We start from the raw sequence: 22,233 nt of genomic DNA on the forward strand, positions 1-22,233 counted from the left end.
TAAAGTTACAAAATGTCGATGGACATTTTTATTCGGTAGGCCTACATGAAAACTTAAGTGAGAAAGTACATTTTGTGTGCAGTACATCATCAAGCACATATTTGTTTTATCTGCAACAAGTCCGTTTGGTGGAAACATACCACTGGTGGAAATGAAAATGTGTTGCCAATTGGTTGGAAAACTATCTGGTAACATGCAAACATATTAAAATGGGGAAGGCATTTTGTTTGTGTTGTCATCCACCCTGGATGTTTCATAATACTGAGATCATCTGATATAACCCTTACTCCATTTGTGCAATAATGTAGGCTACAGTAAAATGTTAATCTTCGGTGGAGGCCTATGGTCAAATGTTTCAACATTGTCTGGTTTTTGCATGAATCATCACACAACTTTAAATAAGCTAAATAAAAGAGGACACAAAAGTAATACATTGACACAGCTTTAAACATGTAAGAAGATTTTTAAACTTTACAAATCTTCCTATTGTTTTACAGTAACAAAGTACAAGAGGGCCCCCTCTAAAGATAATACTTTGGCCCCCACCTATTGGTCATTAAGCGACTGTGCATCCATTGGAGCTCTCCATCAGGATATCACACAGGTTGAGGTTCCAGTCAGTGTGCTGTGGATGCTGTCTGGCTGCTTTGCTGTCTCAGATGACCCTTCCAACTCTGGGTCAAGAGACATGCCCATATTCTCCACCCCTTCCTCTGCAACGATCTCTTCTTCATCTATCTCACTCTGAAACCTTCCATGTCTGATGTCCATCTCCCCCCCTCCTGCTTTGAGAATGGACTCTTCCTCCTGGCTCAGATGGGTTGCTGTAATCTGATGTGCCTCCAGTAGTGCATCCGATGAAGAATTCTCGATTCCTGAGTGAAAAGCACACACCCAAACACAACATCATGATACAGGAAACACACAACACATGATACATCTCACACAGGTGTGTGTCCAAGTGTGTACTTACCTGTAGTGTCAACCTGGTCATCTTGCAGGTGTTCTGTGTCCTCACTCTTGTCCATCCCAGCTAGCCTCTGATGAAGATGAATCCTATCTCTCACCTCATACACACACACGCCCAAACACACACACGCCCACGAACACACGCAGAATATTCTAGAATGTACCGCGACTACTGTCTCTGAATAAATGTTTTCGACAGGTACGAGAACAGTATACACAGGTTTTAAAAATATTCACTACACTGTCTCACTATGTGAATCATACCATGGTCTCCTGTTCAAGGGGCCATTCCACTCTCACCTTTTGAGGGTTGATAAATCTGCCCCAGATGAGCCTCAGGTAACTGAAGAGGAGGAGGACACTGAGGAAGGAGAAGTTACTGGCCACACCCATTACTGCTGACAGTGTCGGGAAGTTGTACAGGAAGTACCTGATGAGGAGAGAGAGGAGCAGTGGTATAAAGTACTTAAGTAAAAATACTTTAAAGTACTATTGTGATGAGGTGGTGTTGAAGGAGTCAGGCGCAGGAGGGTAAATCACAGAATAACAGGCTTTAATCCGCAAAATGCAGGTTTACGCAGAAATGCGTCAAACACACTCCAGGGCACAAAACAGGCGTACTGTAAAATACAAGGCACACAGGAAATACTCCTGTCGATACAAAATACCCGAGCTCCACCAAGCTTCACTAACCTCCACAATAAACAATCACCCACACAGACAAGGAAGCAGAGGGAACACTTATACAATGACTAATGAGGGAATAAGGACCAGGTGTGGTGTGATTGAAGACAAGACAAATGGAGTGATGATAAATGGATCGGCAGTAGCTAGTAAGCCGGTGACGCCGAACGACGAAACCTGCCCGAACAAGGAGGGGAGGCAGCTTCTGCGGAAGTCGTGACAGTACCCCCCCACCTTGACGCGCGGCTCCAGCAGCGTGCCGACCCTGGCCTCGGGGGCGGCCAGGAGGACGCGGAGCAGGGCGAGCCGGATGGCGACGGTGGAAATCCCGTAACATGGAGGGATCGAGGATATCCCTCACCGGGACCCAGCACCGTTCCTCCGGACCGTACCCCTCCCACTCCATGAGGTACTGAAGGCCCCCCACCCGACGCCTCAAATCCAGGATGGAACGGACAGAGTACGCCGGGGCCCCCTCGATGTCCAGAGGAGGTGGAGGGACCTCCCGCACCTCAGACTCCTGGAGCGGACCAGCTACCACCGGCCTGAGGAGAGACACATGAAACAAGGGGTTAATACGGTAATCAGGGGGAAGTAATAACCTATAAGTGACCTCGTTGACTCTCCTCAGGACTTTGAACGGCCCCACAAACCGCAGGTTCAGCTTCCGGCAGGGCAGGCGGAGGGGCAGATTCCGGGTCGAGAGCCAGACCCGATCCCCCGGTACAAAGACGGGGGCCTCACTGCGGTGGCAGTCAGCGTTGGCCTTCTGACGATGCACGGCGCGTTGGAGGTGAACGTGGGCAGCATCCCACGTCTCCTCTGCTCGCCGAAAAAAGTCTGGCTCTGGTGCCATGGTGCCAGAACCGGTTGGTAACCTAGAACACACTGGAAAGGCGTTAGGTTAGTGGAGGAGTGGCGGAGAGAGTTCTGGGCATATTCTGCCCATGGCAAGAACACCGACCACTCCCCCGGCCGGTCCTGGCAGTAGGACCACAGGAACCTACCCACGTCCTGATTTACCTATTCCACCTGCCCATTACTCTCGGGGTGGAACCCAGAGGTCAGGCTGACCGAGACCACCAGACGTTCCATGAATGCCTTCCAGACCTTGGACGTGAACTGGGGACCTCGGTCAGACACTATATCCTCTGGTACCCCGTAGTGCCGGAAGACGTGTGTAAACAGGGCCTCTGCAGTTTGCAGAGCCGTGGGGAGACCGGGCAGAGCAAGGAGGCGGCAGGCTTTAGAAAAGCGGTCCACAACGACCAGGATGTTGGTGTTATCTTGGGAGAGGGGAAGATCAGTTAGAAAATCAACACTTAGGTGAGACCATGGTCGTTGTGGAACTGGTAAAGGTTGTAACTTACCAGCTGGGAGGTGCCTAGGTGCCTTACTCTGGGCGCACACTGAGCAGAAGGAGATATACACCCTCACGTCCTTAGCCAAGGTAGGCCACCAGTATTTTCCGGTCAGGCAGCGCACTGTACGGCCGATACCTGGGTGACCAGAGGAGGGTGACGTGTGTGCCCAGTAGATCAGACGATCACGGATAAGAGCAGGCACGTACTGTAGGCACGTACAGGAGGCCGGCAGTATGGGGGTGTTGTCGCTGGGCCTCTTCTCTGTGTCATACAGCCGGGACAGTGCGTCTGCCTTCACGTTCTTCGTACCCGGGATGTATGATAGAGTGAAGTCAAACCGGGTGAAGAATAGGGCCCACCTGGCCTGGTGAGGATTCAGCCTCCTCGCTGCCCGGATGTACTCCAGGTTACGGTGGTCCGTCCAGACGAGGAAAGGGTGTTTTGCCCCCTCAAGCCAATGCCTACATACGGTCAAGGCTCGGACAACAGCCAACAGCTCCCGATCACCAACGCCGTGGTTCTGCTCCGCCGGGCTGAGCTTTTTCGAGAAGAACGCACAGGGGCGGAGCTCGGGTGGTGTACCCGAGCGTTGAGACAGGACAGCTCCTATCCCAACCTCGGATGCATCCACCTCCACTACGAACGGTAGTGATGAATATGGGTGGGCCAGTACTGGGGCTGAGGTGAACAGACCCCACAGTTTGCTATAGGCCAGGTCAGCCTCAGCAGACCAGCGGAGCCGGGACGGCCCACCCTTCAACAGGGAGGTAATGGGAGCTGCGACCTTGCCAAAGCCCCGGATAAACCTCTGATAGTAGTTGGCAAAGCCAAGGAATCGCTGCACCTCCTTAACCGTGGTTGGAGTCGGCCAATTACGCACGGCTGAAATGCGATCTCCCTCCATCTCCACACCTGAGGTGGAAATGCAGTATCCAAGGAAGGAGACAGACTGCTGGAAAAACATACACTTCTCTGCCTTAGCATAAAGGCCATTTTCCAACAGTCGGACCAGCACCTTGCGAACCAGGGACACATGCTCGGCGCGCGTAGTGGAATACACCAGAATGTCATCGATGTAGACCACTACACCGCGACCAAGCATGTCCCGAAACACCTCGTTCACAAAGGACTGGAAAACTGAGGGAGCATTCATCAAACCATAGGGCATCACCAGGTATTCATAATGCCCCGTGGTTGTGCTGAATGCTGTCTTCCACTCATCTCCCTCTCGGATACGCACCAGGTTGTACGCACTCCTGAGATCTAATTTGGTGAAGAAGCGCGCCCCATGCATTGATTCAATCACTGAAGGAATGAGGGGGAGAGGGCAACTAAATCTTATCGTCTCCCTGTTCAGTGGTCGATAATCAATGCACGGGCGCAGACCTCCGTCCTTCTTCTTCACAAAGAAGAAACTCGAGGAGGCGGGTGAATTGGAGGGACGTATATACCCCTGGCGCAGGGATATGTTTCCATAGCCACCGTTTCAGCCTGTGACGGGGGTATATGACTCCTGGGAGGTACAGCGTCTACCCAGAGGTTTATCGCGCAATCCCCCGCCCGATGAGGTGGTAATTTAGTCGCCTGCGTTTTAGAGAACGTTTGCGCCGGATCGAGGTATTCAGGGGGAATGCGCACGGTGGAGGTACTGTCTGGACTTTCCACCGTGGTTGCACCAACGGAAAAACACCTAGACACCTACCCTGACATTCTCGCGACCACCCCGTGAGAACCCTCTGCGGCCATGAGAAGGTGGGGTTGTGGAGTGCTAGCCAAGGGAGACCTAATACCACAGGGAAAGCAGGAGACTCAATAATGGTAAAAGTAACCCGCTCACAATGAGTCTCCTGGGTAATCATGGTGACTGGTGCAGTAACTTCCTTAACCAACCCGGACCATAATGGTCGACTATCAAGTGCTCTGATGGGGCGTGGAATGGATAGGGGAATCAATGGAATGCCTATACGGTGTGCGAATGCCCTGTCCATAAAGTTCCCAGCTGCGCCTGAATCGACTAGCGCCTTACACTGGGGAACTACCATGTGCTCAGGAAAGGAGATGTGTATTTTACAGTACGCAGCAGAGGGCTCTGAACGAGTGTGGGTGTTCGATACCTGGGGTGATGCGAGAGTGCCCTGCCTGCCGCCTCTAAACCCAGAAAAGCGTTGACGAAAACGTGTGGTGAAATGTCCCTTCGCGCCACCAGTGTGGCACTGGCGCTGTCGTCCTCCGCTCTCTCGGCTAGCGGTTCCACCCATCTCCATCAGTTCTGGATCCGAGTCGGCCGGGATGGAAACGGGTAGACCTCCTCCAGGACGTCCTCTGGTTGCCAGCAGGTTGTCCAAACGAATGGCCATGTCCACCAGTTGCGAGAAGGACAACATGGTGTCACGGCAGGCTAGCTCCCGTTGGACATCCTCTCACAGATGGCACCGGAAATGGTCGATCAGGGCCCGCTCGTTCCACCCGGACCCAGCTGCCAGAGTTCGAAACTCCAATGCGAAGTCCTGCGCAGTCCTCGTCCCCTGCCTCAGGTGGACCAGCCGCTTGCCCGCCTCTCGACCCTCGGGCGGGTGATCGAAGACCGCCCTGAAGAGGCGAGCGAACTCCCTGTAGTTCTCCAACGCGGCTCCTCCTTCGTTCCACACCGCGTTGGCCCACTCCAGGGCTTTCCCCGAGAGGCAGGAGACGAGGGCGGACACCTTCTCCCGCTCCGATGGGACCGGCCGGAAGCTGCAGAAGTAGAGCTCCAGTTGGAGAAGGAATCCTTGGCACAGCGCCGCTGTTCCGTCGAACTTCCGTGTTCGGGATATCTGGATCCCTCCGGGTGCTGGGGTGTAGGTGGCGGGATCCGGTTGGCCAGCTGGTCTCGAGGGATCGGGCTCTCTCCTCTCCAGGCGTTGGACGACCTGAAGAACCCGATCTATCGCTTCACCCAAGCTGGCTAGCATAGTTGAATGCTCCTGGACCCGTTCCACTCCATAGCGGGTGGGTGATTCTGTGATGAGGTGGTGTTGAAGGAGTCAGGCGCAGGAGGGTAAATCACAGAATAACAGGCTTTAATCCGCTAAATACAGGTTTACGCAGAAATGCGTCAAACACACTCCAGGGCACAAAACAGGCGCACTGGAAAGTACAAGGCACACAGGAAATACTCCCGTCAATACAAAATACCAGAGCTCTACCGAGCTTCACTAACCTCCACAATAAACAATCACCTACACAGACAAGGAAGCAGAGGGAACACTTATACAATGACTAATGAGGGAATAAGGACCAGGTGTGTGTGATTGAAGACAAGACAAATGGAGTGAAACCTGCCCAAACAAGGAGGGGAGGCAGCCTTGGCAGAAGTCGTGACAACTACTTAAGTACTTTTTTGGGGTATCTGGACTTTACTTTGCTATCTATATTTTTGACTACTTTTACTTTTACTTCACTACATTCCTAAAGAAAATAATGTACTTTTTACTCCATACATTTTCCCTGACACCCAAAAGTAATCGTTACCTTTTGAATGCTTACTTAGCAGGACAGGAAAATGGTCCAATTCACGCACTTATCAAGAGAACATCCCTGGTCTACCCTACTGCCTCTGATCTGGTGGACTCACTAAACACAAATGCTTTGTTTGTAAATAATGTCTGAGTGTTGGAGTGTGCCCCTGGCTATCCATAAAAAAGACAACTGTGCCGACTGGTTTGCTTAATATAAGCAATTTGAAATGATTTATACTTTTACTTTTGATACTTGAGTATATTTTTGCAATTACATTTCATTTTGATACTTAAGTATATTTAAAACCAAATACTCAAGTAGTATTTCACTGGGTGACTTTCACTTTTACTTAAGTCATTTTCTATTAAGGTATCTTTACTTTTACTCAAGTATGACATTGGGTACTTTTTTCACCACTGGAGAGGGGGCGGGTTAGTTCATTTTAGTTCTTCAAGTAAATGTGTTACTTTTTTAAGTAAATCAAAATATTTCATACTTCTTCATGATTGAATATGAGGTAAAGCTAACCTTATGCCAGTGAAGTGAGCGTGAATGTAGAGCTGTGCTGAGTAGATCTGCACCCTCTGAGACTGGATCTCAATGATGGCTCCTATAGAGGGGGCATACTACAGAGAGAGGGGTTAGCCCTGTACACAGACACACACACACACACACACACACACACACACACACACACACAGACAGACACACACACACACACACACACACACACACACACAGACACACACAGACACACACACACACACACACACACACACACACACACACACACACACACACACACACACACACACACACACACACACACACACACACACACACACACAGACACACACACACACACACACACACACACACACACACAGACACACACACACACACACACACACACACACACACACACACACACACACTGGGCGGCCAGGGACTCACAGAATCCTCTCTGTATTCGGAGAAGAGCTCCACCTCTACCAGCTGTCTCTGGTCCGCCGTTCCGGCCAGGAAGAACGGGATGAGAAACAGTGTTCCCAGAGTCTGGAGCAGGCTGGAACGATACCGCAGCATCGTCTAATAGGAACAGGAAAAGGAGCAGGACACCAATGGCCAATGTATACAGTTTCTCATGCATATTTCACTTTATTGTCCATTGCCACATTCCTCTGACATACTGTCCCTCTGTCATAAAGCTTATTACACTGTAAAAACCACTACATAAGAGATGTCATAAGCAGTTCTATAGTTATGTTTAACTATATAAGATATGTCATAAGCAGTTCTATAGATATGTTTAACTATATAAGAGATGTCATAAGAAGTTCTATAGATATGTTTAACTATATAAGACATGGCATAAGCAGTCATAGCATGCGGTATGACAGCTGCGTGGGAGGTCAGTGTGCGGCAGCGGCGTACTCACAAAGCGAGAGCTGGAGCTGAGCTGCCTTACCTGAGACAGCGAGGCAGACCAACAGGGTGGTCAATTTACCAACACAGGACAATCAGAGTATTTAAATTCAGAAGATATTGATTGTTCCCCATTGCTGGGCAATTTGGTTGCAGCAGTATAAAAAAAATCGAACATGCACTCAAGCTCACTCAAAATACACCACAAATACAGATCAAAACAGATGAATGTTAAAAAGTGCAAATAAGGATTGGTTAATATGCAACTGTGGGATGCACATTAACAAGCCCAACACAATACTTGATATTCTCAACACTGGTCAACTCACAGATCGTGCTGAAGAGGTCACAGTCTGCCCCTGTCTGGAGTAACAGAACATCTTGACCATGAACATTCCTAACTCCTGATTGGCTGGAGACTCGGGCATCTCCAGCTCCAGAGAGATCCGATAGGGCTGGCCGTATGTCATCGCCTTCAGAGGGAGGGTTCAAATGAGTTCAAACGTCATAGTGAAAACCTCCCAATTCATTCTGTGCATTGGCAAAACTTTTCTATACGTTACATAGGCTAATAAAGGTGGATGGATAAACAGTGTATAAAGGATCACCTGGTTCTTGCCATTCCTCAGGAGAGAGACGTTGGCGGTGGGGAAGGAGCAGAGAAGGGAAGCTGAGGAGTCACAGTCCGTCCTGCAAAAGGAAAGGGAGTCAAAAATGTAATGAATTCCAATTATTGCAAAAGTATGCATGTACTTGAGGTGTGGAGAAAGAGACAGAGACAGAGAGAGAGAGAGAGAGAGAGAGAGAGAGAGAGAGAGAGAGAGAGAGAGAGAGAGAGAGAGAGAGAGAGAGAGAGAGAGAGAGAGAGAGAGAGAGAGAGAGAGAGAGAGAGAGAGAGAGAGAGAGAGAGAGAGAGAGAGAGAGAGAGAGAGAGAGAGAGAGAGAGAGAGGGTGTGTCTGTATGTGTGAGGAAGCATGAGTGTAAAGCACACCTGTAGTAGTAGTGGACAGGTGTACTGTAGGTGGCTAGGGGCATGTAGGAGTAGTAGAAGCTCCCGTAGAGGAAGATGGCGGTCCATAGTAACAGTCCCAGAGCACACAGTAACAACGCTCCCTGTAACACCCTCTGACGCGCCTGCAGCGTTACCGTGGTAACTGTGTCCCGGAGCCAGAGCAGCGCCGGTCCAACTGGATCACCTGACCCATGATGACCTCCGGTGCCCATAGGTTCAGTTCCTGTGTCCATCTCTGAAGTGTTGATGATCTATTCTGATGCTCGATAGAACTTCTCTGGTCAAGCTATCCGGTCAGGTCCGCATAAAATATATATATATACAGTACCAGTCAAAAGTTTGGACACCTACTCATTCAAGGGGTTTTCTTTATTTTTACTATTTTCTACATTGTAGAATAATAGTGAAGACATCAGAGCTATGAAATAACACATATGGAATCATGTAGTAACCAAAAAAGTGTTAAACAAATCAAAATATATTTTTATTTGAGATTCTTCAAAGTAGCCAACCTTTGCCTTGATGACAGCTATGCACACTCTTGGCATTCTCTCAAACAGCTTCATGAGGTAGTCACCTGGAATGCATTTCAATTAACAGGTGTGCCTTGTTAAAAATTAATTCGTGGAATTTATTTCCTTCTTAATGTGTTTGAGCCAATCAGTTGTGTTGGCATTCTCTCAACCAGCTTCATGAGGAATGCTTTTCCAACAGTCTTGAAGGAGTTCCCACATATGCTGAGCACTTGTTGGCTGCTTTTCCTTCACTCTGCAGTCCAACTCATCTCAAACCATCTCAATTGGGTTGAGGTCGGGTGATTGTGGAGGCCAGGTCATCTGATGCAGCACTCCACCACTCTCCTTCTTGGTCAAATAGCCCTTACACAGCCTGGAGGTGTGTTGGGTCATTGTCCTGTTGAAAAACAAATGATAGTCCCACTAAGCCCAAACCAGATAGAATGGCGTATCGCTGTAGAATGCAGTGGTAGCCATGCTGGTTAAGTGTGCCTTGAATTCTAAATAAATCACTGACAGTGTCACCAACAAAGCACCCCCACACCATTACACCTCCTCCTCCATTCTTCACGGTGGGAACCACACATGCGGAGATCATCAGTTCATCAGTTCACCTACTCTGCATCTCACAAAGACACGGCGGTCGGAATCAAAAATCTCAAATTTGGAGTCCAGACCAAAGGACAGATTTCCACCGGTCTAATGTCCATTGCTTGTGTTTCTTGGCCCAAGCAAGTCTCTTCTTCTTATTGGTGTCCTTTAGTAGTGGTTTACTTGCAGCAATTCGACCATGAAGGCCTGATTCACACAGTCTCCTCTGAACAGTTGATGTTGAATTGTGTCTGTTACTTGAACTCTGTGAAGCATTTATTTGGGCTGCAATCTGAGGTGCAGTTAATTGCCGATTTCTGAGGCTAGTAACTCTAATGAACTTATCCTCTGCAGCAGAGGTAACTCTGGGTCTTCCTTTCCTGTGGCGGTCCTCATGAGAGCCAGTTTCATCATAGCGCTTGATGGTTTTTGCGACTGCACTTGAAGAAACTTTCAAAGTTCTTGACATTTTCCGGATTGACTGACCTTCATGTCTTAAAATAGTGATGGACTGTCTTTTCTCTTTGCTTATTTGAGCTGTTCTTGACATAATATGGACTTGGTCTTTTACCAAATAGGGCTATCTTCTGTATACCACCCCTACCTTGTCACAACACAACTGATTGGCTCAAACACATTAAGAAGGAAATAAATTCCACGAATTAATTTTTAACAAGGCACACCTGTTAATTGAAATGCATTCCAGGTGACTACCTCATGAAGTTGTTTAAGAGAATGCCAAGAGTGTGCAAAGCTGTCATCAAGGCAAAGGGGTGGCTACTTTGAAGAATCTCAAATAAAAATATATTTTCATTTGTTTAACACTTTTTTGGTTACTACATGATTCCATATGTATTATTTCATAGTTTTTCTGTCTTCAGTATTATTCTACAATGTAGAAAATAGTAAAAATAAAGAAAAACCCTGGATTGAGTAGGTGTGTCCAAACTTTTGACTGGTATTGTATATATTTTATTGTCACATACACGGGATAGGTGCAGTGAAATGTGTAGTTTTACAGGGTCAGCCATAGTAGTATGGCACCCCTGCAGCAAATTAGAGTTAAGTGCCTTGCTCAAGGGCACATCAACAGATTTTCCACCTTGTCGGCTTGGGTATTTGAACCAGCGACCTTTCGGTTACTGGCCCAACGCTCTACCTCTAGTGTTTGAACTATTCTATTATGAACAGAGAGAAAGACAGACCTGTATGTGAGGGCTAATGAGAAGAGGCTATTGAGGCCTGCAGGACAGAGGGTTGAAGGCACAGACAGTGATTGCAGTGATGATTTTGAGTGGTATGAAACCACTGGGTCTAATTTCACAAGTCACAAGTGTAACCAAACTACATCAGATGACTAGATGAGATGAGAGAAGTTTGGCAAGATAGAAAGGGTGGAGAATACAGAATATTCCTAAAAAGCTGATTTATAAAGGAGCTAATTCAACAATGGACACTCAATTTACCAAAATATACCAACAGTAACAATGAATACACGTTTAACCTTGTCCTTAAATGATCAAACTGTGGGAAAAGATATAGTCCCATATTAACAAACTCTCTGTTACTGACACAGAGAGCACACTGCCAAAGTATTAAAACTCACCTCCAAATGTCTCAATGACCTCGGATATTGGTGCAGAGATAAAATGGTGTTATTGTTTCAATACCTTTTTGATAACGAGCAGTAAAAGTTGTCCCCCTTCTCCCAACTTCTTCTCTAAGAGCGTGTATTGCAGCACAGATAAAACGATATAAAAACACTCTCTCAGTGCCTTTTATAGACAAGCTCTCCAATAGGCTACCGAGATAGAAAAAAAGCACCGGATTGGTCGCGTCGCTCACATAGGGTTACAGTTTCAAACTACTGTAGAACGTTTAAATGAAACTTAAAATGCATATTTAAACAATAACTAAACGAAGAAGACAGGGAGTTATTTTGCAAACAGAACATTCAACTGATATCAGTATCACTCATACCAGCACAAGTAATTGATCCTTTATCTGCATAAGGAATAGATCTTCACAGACTTCAGATGTGTTGTTGAGTAATACTTTGGATGTTGAAATATCGCAATATTTGGCATCAAGTCTGATCCAGTCTCTTCACAATAGGATATTACACAATTTCCTGTCTCTGGAATGGATATGAATTGAAATATGATATGTTATTAATATGTTATACGTATGTTATTATTATGCATATTTTCTCTATTAGCTTGCAGTGATTTGCTTACTTAGCCTATAACAAACTTGAACAACTTGAGATCAAGCATGCAGCGCCTAGGCTTCTTGAACAAACACCGAAACTAGTCCCTGTAGCTCCGCCCACCGTCGTTCCATCGTTGTTTCTGGCAACATAGTATCCATAGTGTATCCATTTCTATTTGGGGCTGTTTTCCTGCTAAATTGGGCTACTTTGAAAACCATGTCGCGGGTTGCTGGTTTTTGTGCTATTTCTAAGTTGCACCGCGGCTGCCAAGGCATTTCTCTCTTCTTTAAAAAAAAAAAGACTTAACTGTGACCTGCACCTGACTGTCAGGAATGGCCAGGAATGACTTAAGTCTAGTCACCCCCTGAATGGCACACATACACAATCCATGTCTCAATTGTCTCAATACTTAAAAATCCTTCTTGAACCTGTCTCCTCCCCTTCATCAATAACATCAATAAGGGATCATAGCTTTCCCCTGGATTCCCCTGGTCAGTCTATGTCATGGAAATTGTTCCTAATGTTTTGTACACTCAGTGTATGTGGTTGTCCCACCTAGCTACCTTAAGATGAATGCACTAACTGTAAGTCGCTCTGGATAAGAGCGTCTGCTAAATGACTAAAATGTAAAAATGTAAATGTAAATGTCAGGCAGTGAGACAGGCAGTTGCTGAGTGAGTGGTGGGGAATGCCGGAGGGGTGTGTGTGTGTGTGTGTGTGTGTGTGTGTGTGTTGAGAGAGCGCTACAGTTATTGGCTGTGTCACGTGAGCGAGAGGAGCAAGAGCAGCACGCGCGCACGTTGTGACAACTTTTTACCAGTTGTAGGTAGGCTATTTAGATTGTCATTATAGATACACCTATTTCCAAAACGTTTTCCATAAAACATATTAATACTCTAGAACTGATGCACATCAATAAATAATGGAGACAAAGCATTGGAAAACGACTTTGGGCGCACTAGAGCGCATTACATAAATCCGCTCGTAGGTGGTTTAAACTGCATAGTAATTTTGACTGCTTAAAGAAAACGGTATCAAGCGAAGTGCTTTATTCATGTTCAGTTCTTGGGTCTTGGGGGTTGCCCGAGTAGAAATTTGAAATGGAAGTTATGGAACTCCCTCGCGTGGTTATTTTTATGGGGAAAAGCCCTCAATGAAACTGACATTAGGCTAAATGTGGAGAATTATACATTTGCCTCTGTTGGCCATCAAGTAGCCTATTAATGTATATGCCATTGTAGGCTACCATTTGATACAATACATATGTTGACATTACGATATCACTGGAGTCATTGCAAATCAATTTGTGCCACTTGTGTAGCCTACCTGGAGATGGCAAACCAATTCAATAAAAAGCCTATAACTTCAGTTTACTGTTGTTGTAGCCTTGTGTTATTATGAACGCATTAGATTGACGGTAACAGTAGTCAGATTAGGCTACAGGTAAGACAAATTCAAAAAAATAAACACTGGCTGTTGTTGACAAGCACATTCAGTTCATATACATATTATTAATATTTAATTCAGTGATTGAAATGATGACCCCATCCTCAGTAGCCTATTCCAGCAGGATATTGGGGAAACAAGCACATGTTGCGAAATCTGCTCGCTATTCATATTGAATAAATTAGTCTGTTAATTTGAACTAAGCAAGCTGCTAAATCGTTCAGTTTACGTCTTGCCTACATCTTGTCTAGGCTACTGTAGACTATCTGAAAATAGATATAGGCCTATCAGCGGCTATAGGCTACCTGCCTTTATCTAAGCAAACTATGGCAAAATGTAATTAGAATCATAAACCCTGATTTTAGTCTGTAGCCTATGCCTATTGAAATGACAAGTCAGTCTCGCAAATGGGCCAGTTATAACGGTTTGTAGTCAACATCTGGCACATAATAACAGCACAATTGCCAGAAAATAGCCTAACATTAGTTTTTTATGTTCATCCAAGTGTTTCTTGCTCAGAGATTTCGAGATCCTCTATCCAACTTTCATCACTCAAACTCTCCTTTCGGATTTATCTATAGTTATGCACATGTGCAAAGGTGATTTATTTACAACTGGTTCGAACTGAATGCTGATTGGCTGAAAGCAGGTGATATATTAGACCATAACCACTGGTATGACAAAACATTACTGTTTACTGTTCTAATGACGTTGGTAACCAGTTTATAATAGCAAAAAGACACCCCTGGGGTTTGTGGTATATGGCCAATATACCACTGCTAACGGCTGTATCCAGGCACTCTGCCTTGCGTCGTGCACTTAGCCGTGGTATATTGGCCATATACCATACCCCTTGTGCCTTATTGATTAATCATAGCAGTCAAGCGAGTTAAAACGACATCCATTGATGGAAAATGATCTGGCGAGTTTAATAAGGACGAATTATCTTTTCTCTTGTTACATATTCAAATTCCTTTATTATGTCATGTCATAGCTTGCAATAATTATTATTTTGAGGAAACCCGAATTTAGCTTCTAACATCATTACAAGTTACTATGATATTCCTTCTTAATTGGCTCGATAACGTTATGGAAACATGTTTTATTGCATAGATATGGCAACTCCTCTCTTGCTGTGAAAAAAAAGAAATTGGGCTAGTTTTCATTCCTTTTTGCGCCGGTTTTGATTGGTCATTGGTCTAGAAATTTATCTTGACCTGGCAACCCTGTTCTGTTGATTTTTTTGTCGTATTGTGGGATTGATAGTTAACTGGGAAAACAAACATCCGGTTTTATAATCTTACCGTCCACTGTCCCTTGATCTTTTTCTGCTCTACAGACAGACTGATCAACATGGACGTCGGATTTCGCCGCCCCGTTATCCTTTGCCTAACCCTGGCAGTTTTGGGCTCGGTTCTGGCCGATTTGGATGACACTTTAATGGGGGCACCCGGATCTGCGGTCCGTTTGTCGGAAAACGACCCAGGTTTGAAGAAGGCACTGAAGTTTGCAGAAGAGCGCTATAACATGGTGTCCAATGCGATGCACGTTCGCAGAGTTAGCAAGATCCTCTCTGCCAGTAAACAGGTAGACACTGTTGTGAAATATTATTTGTTTATTAAAAAATATATAGCCTAGTTTATGTCCATTGTGATTGTAGGCCATAATACTGTATCTGGCAAATAGGCCGTCACAAATTTTAGTTCGTGGGATGTAAACAACCAGCCATAAAGGAATAATGCGGCCGCCTACGTCAGAGCCATTATTTAGAATTGTGAATCCGGAACCTGTTCGGGTCCCGGATCGGGTCTCGGGTATTCGGGTACAGGTGGATCCGTGAAGACCTCTAGTCTGAACTACATGACGTCTGTGCAGCTCAGCCTAAATTGAACAGGCCTTAACCCTACTGCAGCCCAACCAAGCACTCTAATTTAACAATGTTTTCATTGCATTTATCCTCATGATCAACTAAGCCTACAGTAAAAAAAAGAAATGCTGCTATTCATACTGCCTAATGACTATAGCCTTTTATGCCTCTCTGTATCCACATTACATTTTATGTCCGAAGGAATAATGCCAGTGTCCTATGACTCCTATCATTCAACCAGTGTTGTGGAGTAGTGAACTACATGTAGTTCAACTAGTAATTTAACTACATTTAGCAGTAGCTTGGTGGTAGTTCAACTAAATCCAAATCTAGGTAGTGTTTTTAGTAGTTCATTAGTTTTTTTTGCCATGTAGTGGTGTAGCTAACTACTGGAACTACACACTACTCTTTTGGCTAAAATAAAATAAAATGTGGGTGAAGTAGGCCAGAATCTCCATTCTTTTTTAGCTTCAGACCTGCCTAATTCTCACTTGAAACATCTTATTGTGTTTAATTGGCTAAATTACACATTCTGTTAACATATGAACCCAAAGTCATCTGTCTTCCAATTTGTAGCCTTTACATATTAACATTTTTCACAAAGTAGTTTGGATGTGGTGAACTACTTTTTCAAAGTAACTTTAGTTAAGCCAACTATATGTTTCTTAAGGGTAGCTTTAGTGTAGCTTAACTTCTTTCAGTGTGAAGTAAATGGTAGCTTGGTAAACTATATTTTTAGAGTAGCTTCCCCAACACTGCCCTCAACAAACCTATTGTCTCAGCTAGACAAGCCTGTCTCAGCTAGACAAGCCAGTTAGCGCTCTGCTGAATGGTATTTTCCAGTGTAATCAGCCCGTTCAGCTAGGCCTATAAATGCCATATATTGGTCTTGAAAGTGACGTCAGAGCTAAATTCTAGGCTAGATGGCAAAACAACAACCGCAGAATTGATTTTGTTTATTTTTCAAAGAGGCTGACCTTCACTGTGTATTGACTCTGCGTGTGTCTGTCTTGTAGCTGGTGAAGGGTATCCAATACAGCATAATGGTGGAGCTAAGTAACACCCAGTGTAAGAAGGCTGCCAGACTGAGGACCTGTGACTTCTATCCCGAGGAACACAACCTGAAGGTGAGGCCTGTGTGTGTGTGTGTGTGTGTGTGTGTGTCTGTGTCTGTTTGTTTTTCTGTCTTGGGATGATAACAGTGTGGGTTGTTGGAGGGAAAGTACAGCTAAACTAATGTCAGAGTGCTCCTCATCAAATCAAAACCCAAAGTTTTATAATAGTGAATATTGGCAAAACATAAACCACTAACATAAATAAACTGTCAACACTGATGAGTATCCAGTATCAAGGCCATTGTGTGTATCTGGGTCTATTGTAGGTTATTATTCTATCCGTCTGTTCTCTCTCCCACTAGTCATGTGACCAGGATCTTGTGCTAATTAACTTCTCATAAATTTGACAAACTGTTATCCCCTGCTGCAGCTATGTACACAACCAGTCAGGTACTGTTCCCCCTTCTTTGTTCCGCCTCTGTGAAGCATTTATTTGTGCTGCAATCTGAGGTGCAGATAATTGCCGATTTCTGAGGCTGGTAACTCTAATGAACTTATCCTCTGCAGCAGAGGTAACTCTGGGTCTTCCTTTCCTGTGGCGGTCCACATGAGAGCCAGTTTCATCATAGTGCTTGATGGTTTTTGCGACTGCACTTGAAGAAACTTTCAAAGTTCTTGACATTTTCCGGATTGACTGACCTTCATGTCTTAAAGTAATGATCGACTGTAATTTCTCTTTGCTTATTTGAGCTGTTCTTGCCATAATATGGACTTGGTCTTTTACCAAATAGGGCTATCTTCACCACACCTACCTTGTAACAACACAACTGATTAGCTCAAACGCATTAAGAAGGAAAGACATTCCACAAATTAACTTTTAACAAGGCACACCTGTTAATTGAAATGCATTCCAGGTGACTACCTCATGAAGCTGTTTGAGAGAATGCCAAGAGTGTGCAAATCTGCCATCAAGGCAAAGGGTGACTATTTGAAGAATCTCAAATATAAAATATATTTTCATTTGTTTAACACTTATTTGGTAACTACATGATTCCATATGTATTATTTCATAGTTTTGATGTCTTCACTATTGTTCTACAATGTAGAAAATAGTAAAAATAAAGAAAACCTCTTGAATGAGTAGGTGTGTCCAAACTTTTGACTGGTACTGTATGTGCTGTACAATTCCCATGCTTTTAGAAACATCTAATTTCAGTTGACGTGAATAATTTACAGAGGCATTTCTCTGAAGTGCACATAACAATACACCACATTCTAATAAACTTTTTATAAACAAGTCATGAACATAGCAGCCCAATAAAACAAACACAGATTATCTCACTAACCATGTTTTCTCCGCTGACATGTTCTCTGTCAGACGGAGGTGTGTGTGTTTGAGGTCTGGGACATTCCCTGGGAAAGCAAGTCCACCCTCCTCAAACTGAAGTGCCAGCCAGCAGGTTAGTGTCAAAGGTTCAACTGTGGGAACTAAACGTACCTGTCACGCCCTGGCTCTAGGGACTCATTTATGTTGAGCCAGGGTGTGTAGAGTGTATGTTTTGTGCTCTTTGTTTTCCATTCTAGTTTTGTATTTCTGTGTTGGCCAGTGTGGTTCTCAATCAGAGGCAACGAGTGTCAGCTGTTGCTGGTTGTCTCTGATTGGGAACCACATTTAGACAGGCTGTTTTCCCACAGTGGTTGTGGGATCTTGTTCCTAGTAGGTTGTGTTTGTGCTAAGGACGTCACGTTATCGTTTTGTTGTTTTGTTCGTGTTATCTTTCAGATTTAATAAATATGTTTGCATTCAACGCTGCGCGTTGGTCCTCTGTTCCCGACGATCGTGACAGAAGATCCCACCAAAACTGGACCAAGCAGCGTGTCCAGGAGCCATCGCCAGGGGAATCGCTAGCGGATCTCCGTGGCAACTTCGACTGGGTCAAGCCTAGTGAAGAGCAGAGAGGGTGGACTTGGGAACAGTGGAGGAAGAGTCTCGACTGGGTCAAGCCAAATGAAGAGCAGAGTGGTTGGACTTTGGAGCAGTGGAGGAAGAGTCTGGCGAGAGATAGGGAGGCTTGGTCCATGGGGAGGAGAGACACCCATAATTTTTTTAGGGGGGGGCTCACACCGTTGACGACGGGGCAGCAGGAGGCCGCGATGGAGCGGTCCAGCGGGTTTGTAGAGGAGGCCGCCAGGTTAAGGGGGCCACTGGTCACAGAGGAGAGGGAGAGTGTAGAGGCACGGCGAGAGGTACTGGGGTGTGTTACCAGTCCGGTCCGGCCCGTTCCTGATCCCTGCGTAGGGCCAGTGGTGTGTGTCCCCAGTACGGTCCGGCCTGTTCCTGTTCCTCGCATCGAGCCTGTGGTGCGTGTCGTCAGCCCGGCCCGGCCTGTTCCTGCTCCCCGCACCGAGCCTATGGTGCGCGTCGCCAGCCCGGTCCGGCCCGTTCCTGCTCCCCGCACCAAGCTTATGGTGCGCGTCGCCAGCCCGGCCCGGCCTGTTCCTGCTCCCCGCACCAAGCCTATGGTGCGCGTCGCCAGCCCGGCTCGGCCTGTTCCTGCTCCCCGCACCAAGCCTATTGTGCGCGTCGCCAGCCCGGCCCGGCCTGTTCCTGCTCCCCGCACCAAGCCTATGGTGCGCGTCGCCAGCCCGGCCCGGCCTGTTCCTGCTCTCCGCACCAAGCCTATGGTGCGCGTCGCCAGCCCGGCCCGGCCTGTTCCTGCTCTCCGCACCAAGCCTATGGTGCGCGTCGCCAGCCCGGTCCGGCCCGTTCCTGCTCCCCGCACCAAGCCTATGGTGCGCGTCGCCAGCCCGGCCCGGCCCGTTCCTGCTCCCCGCACCAAGCCTATGGTGCGCGTCGCCAGCCCGGCCCGGCCCGTTCCTGCTCTCCGCACCAAGCCTATGGTGCGCGTCGCCAGCCCGGCCCGGCCTGTTCCTGCTCTCCGCACCAAGCCTATGGTGCGCGTCGCCAGCCCGGTCCGGCCCGTTCCTGCTCCCCGCACCAAGCCTATGGTGCGCGTCGCCAGCCCGGCCCGGCCCGTTCCTGCTCCCCGCACCAAGCCTACGGTGCACGTCGCCAGCCCGGCTCGGCCTGTTCCTGCTCCCCACACCAAGCCAGTGGTGTGCGTCGTCAGTCCGGCACAGCCCGTGCCAGTTCCACCGGTGCCTGGTCCGGTACCGGTCAGCTGCTCCACGCCGGAGCGAGAGCAATCCGCTCCACCAGTGTTCAGTCCAGCTCCGGCTAGCAGGGCCAGACCGGACCAGGGGTACTTTGGGGGGTTAGAGAGGGAGTGGGGATCATGCCTGGAGCCGGATCCGCCGCCAAGGCGGAGTGCCCACCCGGTCCCTCCCCTGTGGTGGTTGGTTGGCGCGGTCGGAGTCCGCGCCTTTGGGGGGGGGTACTGTCACGCCCTGGCTCTAGGGACTCTTTTATGTTGAGCCAGGGTGTGTAGAGTGTATGTTTTGTGCTCTTTGTTTTCCATTCTAGTTTTGTATTTCTATGTTGGCCAGTATGGTTCTCAATCAGAGGCAACGAGTGTCAGCTGTTGCTGGTTGTCTCTGATTGGGAACCACATTTAGACAGGCTGTTTTCCCACAGTGGTTGTGGGATCTTGTTCCTAGTAGGTTGTGTTTGTGCTAAGGACGTCACGTTATCGTTTTGTTCGTGTTATCTTTCAGATTTAATAAATATGTTTGCATTCAACGCTGCGCATTGGTCCTCTGTTCCCGACGATCGTGACAGTACCTTTGTGCTTTTATTTGTTTAGGATTGTTTCTGTAAATACTCATAGCTACATCTAATTGTTTTTCATGATGCTTGCATTTCAGTTGATCCCAAACCAGTTGAGACCAACAAAGTTGCATTTCTGCCCCTCTCCACCAGCAAACCAGTTGAGGTAATAGAAACATAGCGTTTGTTGTGTTTGAGCGTGTTTTCTGTTGTTTTCTGTATGCGTATATTTCATTTACTTGTCAATAATTAACTTATCTTTTGTGACAGGAGACAGTGGATTCTGTGGAGCTTCTGGGTCAGTTCAAAGAGTTCATGGTCAGATACAATAGGACTTACAGCAGCCAAAAGGGTGAGAGATAAATGTAAATCCATAATTTTACACAAGATCGTCCATCCACCTCCACAGATGATAAGGTAAAACATCTTAACATAAACAGTTTTTGTCTGACCTCTGACCTTTGCTGCTACAGACACTGACCGGCGGCTGCGTATCTTCCATGAGAACCTGAAGACCGCTGAGAAGCTCCAGTCTCTGGACCAGGGCACAGCCGAGTACGGGGTCACCAAGTTCAGCGACCTCACAGGTGTGTGTGTGCATGTGTGGGACGCTTATAAGAAATCCCACTATGCCCTCCGACAAACCATCAAACAGGCAAAGAGTCAATACAGGACTAAGATTGAATCGTACTACACCGGCTCTGACGCTCGTCGGATGTGGCAGGGCTTGAACACTATTACAGACTACAAAGGGAAGCACAGCCGCGAGCTGCCCAGTGACACAAGCCTACCAGACGAGCTAAATCTCTTCTATGCTCGCTTCGAGGCAAGCAACACTGAAGCATGCATGAGAGCATCAGCTGTTCCGGATGACTATGTGATCACGCTCTCTGTAGCCGATGTGAGTAAGATTTTTAAGCAGGTCAACATTCACAAGGCCGCAGGGGCAGACGGATTACCAGGACGTGTACTCCGAGCATGCACTGACCAACTGGCAAGTGTCTTCACTGACATTTTCAACATGTCCCTGACTGAGTCTGTAATACCAACATGTTTGAAGCAGACCACCATAATCCCTGTGCCCAAGAACACTAAGATAACCTGCCTAAATGACTACCGACCCGTAGCACTCATGTCTGTAGCCATGAAGTGCTTTGAAAGGCTGGTCATGGCTCACATCAACACCATTACCCCAGAAACCCTAGACCCACTCCAAATTGCATACCGCTCCAACAGATCCACAGATGATGCAATCTCTATTGCACTCCACACTGCCCTTTCCCACCTGGACAAGAGGAACACCTACGTGAGAATGCTATTCATTGACTACAGCTCAGCATTCAACACCATAGTGCCCTCAAAGCTCATCACTAAGCTAAGGACCCTGGGATTAAACACCTCCCTCTGCAACTGGATCCTGGACTTCCTGACGGGCCGCCCCAAGGTGGTAAGGGTAGGTAACAACACATCTGCCACGCTGATCCTCAACACGGGGGCCCCTCAGGGGTGCGTGCTCAGTCCCCACCTGTACTCCCTGTTCACCCATGACTGCATGGCCAGGCACGACTCCAACACCATCATTAAGTTTGCCGACGACACAACAGTGGTAGGCCTGATCACAGACAACGATGAGACAGCCTATAGGGAGGAGGTCAGAGACCTGGCCGTGTGGTGCCAGGATAACAACCTCTCCCTCAATGTGATCAAGACAAAGGAGATGATTGTGGACTACAGGGGAAAAAAGAGGACACCAAGACAGTCGTGAAGAGGGCACGACAAAGCCTATTCCCCCTCAGGAGACTGAAAAGATTTGGCATGGGTCCTCAGATCCTCAAAAAGTTATACAGCTGCACCATCGAGAGCATCC

At 46.9% G+C, this 22,233-nt stretch overlaps 2 protein-coding genes across 8 annotated transcripts in view; one reads left to right on the forward strand and one right to left on the reverse strand.

Annotated features, from left to right (window-relative positions):
* LOC121539920 (seipin) lies at window positions 1-15,076 on the reverse strand. 5 transcript variants are annotated; one of them, XM_041848585.2, is made up of 10 exons: window positions 15,022-15,076; window positions 8,933-9,239; window positions 8,549-8,630; window positions 8,270-8,413; window positions 7,954-7,983; window positions 7,470-7,604; window positions 7,044-7,141; window positions 1,270-1,399; window positions 974-1,067; window positions 1-875 (listed from the first exon to the last, which is right to left on the reverse strand). In XM_041848585.2, exons 2-10 carry the CDS (start codon window positions 9,184-9,186, stop codon window positions 589-591), a joined length of 1,254 nt encoding a protein of 417 aa, XP_041704519.2. In that variant the 5' UTR covers window positions 9,187-9,239; window positions 15,022-15,076; the 3' UTR covers window positions 1-588. The 5 variants fall into 5 exon arrangements, with proteins under 5 accessions (XP_041704519.2, XP_041704513.2, XP_041704507.2 ...); XM_041848579.2 differs by lacking the exon at window positions 15,022-15,076 and adding an exon at window positions 12,040-12,108; XM_041848573.2 differs by lacking the exon at window positions 15,022-15,076 and adding an exon at window positions 11,730-11,971.
* Window positions 14,917-22,233, forward strand: part of LOC121539902 (cathepsin F) — a 13,318-nt gene continuing 6,001 nt past the window's right edge. For 2 of the 3 annotated variants that reach the window (XM_045207048.1, XM_041848553.2), the window contains exons 1-6: window positions 14,917-15,304; window positions 16,601-16,711; window positions 18,018-18,099; window positions 20,465-20,532; window positions 20,637-20,718; window positions 20,840-20,953. In XM_045207048.1, the coding sequence (XP_045062983.1) occupies window positions 15,071-15,304; window positions 16,601-16,711; window positions 18,018-18,099; window positions 20,465-20,532; window positions 20,637-20,718; window positions 20,840-20,953 (691 nt within the window). In that variant the 5' untranslated portion in view covers window positions 14,917-15,070. The remainder of the gene's footprint in view (window positions 15,305-16,600; window positions 16,712-18,017; window positions 18,100-20,464; window positions 20,533-20,636; window positions 20,719-20,839; window positions 20,954-22,233) is intronic. The other variant, XM_041848559.2, reaches the window with a different exon arrangement.

Source organism: Coregonus clupeaformis, chromosome 3 (assembly GCF_020615455.1).
Source record: "Coregonus clupeaformis isolate EN_2021a chromosome 3, ASM2061545v1, whole genome shotgun sequence".
NCBI lineage: Eukaryota > Metazoa > Chordata > Actinopteri > Salmoniformes > Salmonidae > Coregonus > Coregonus clupeaformis.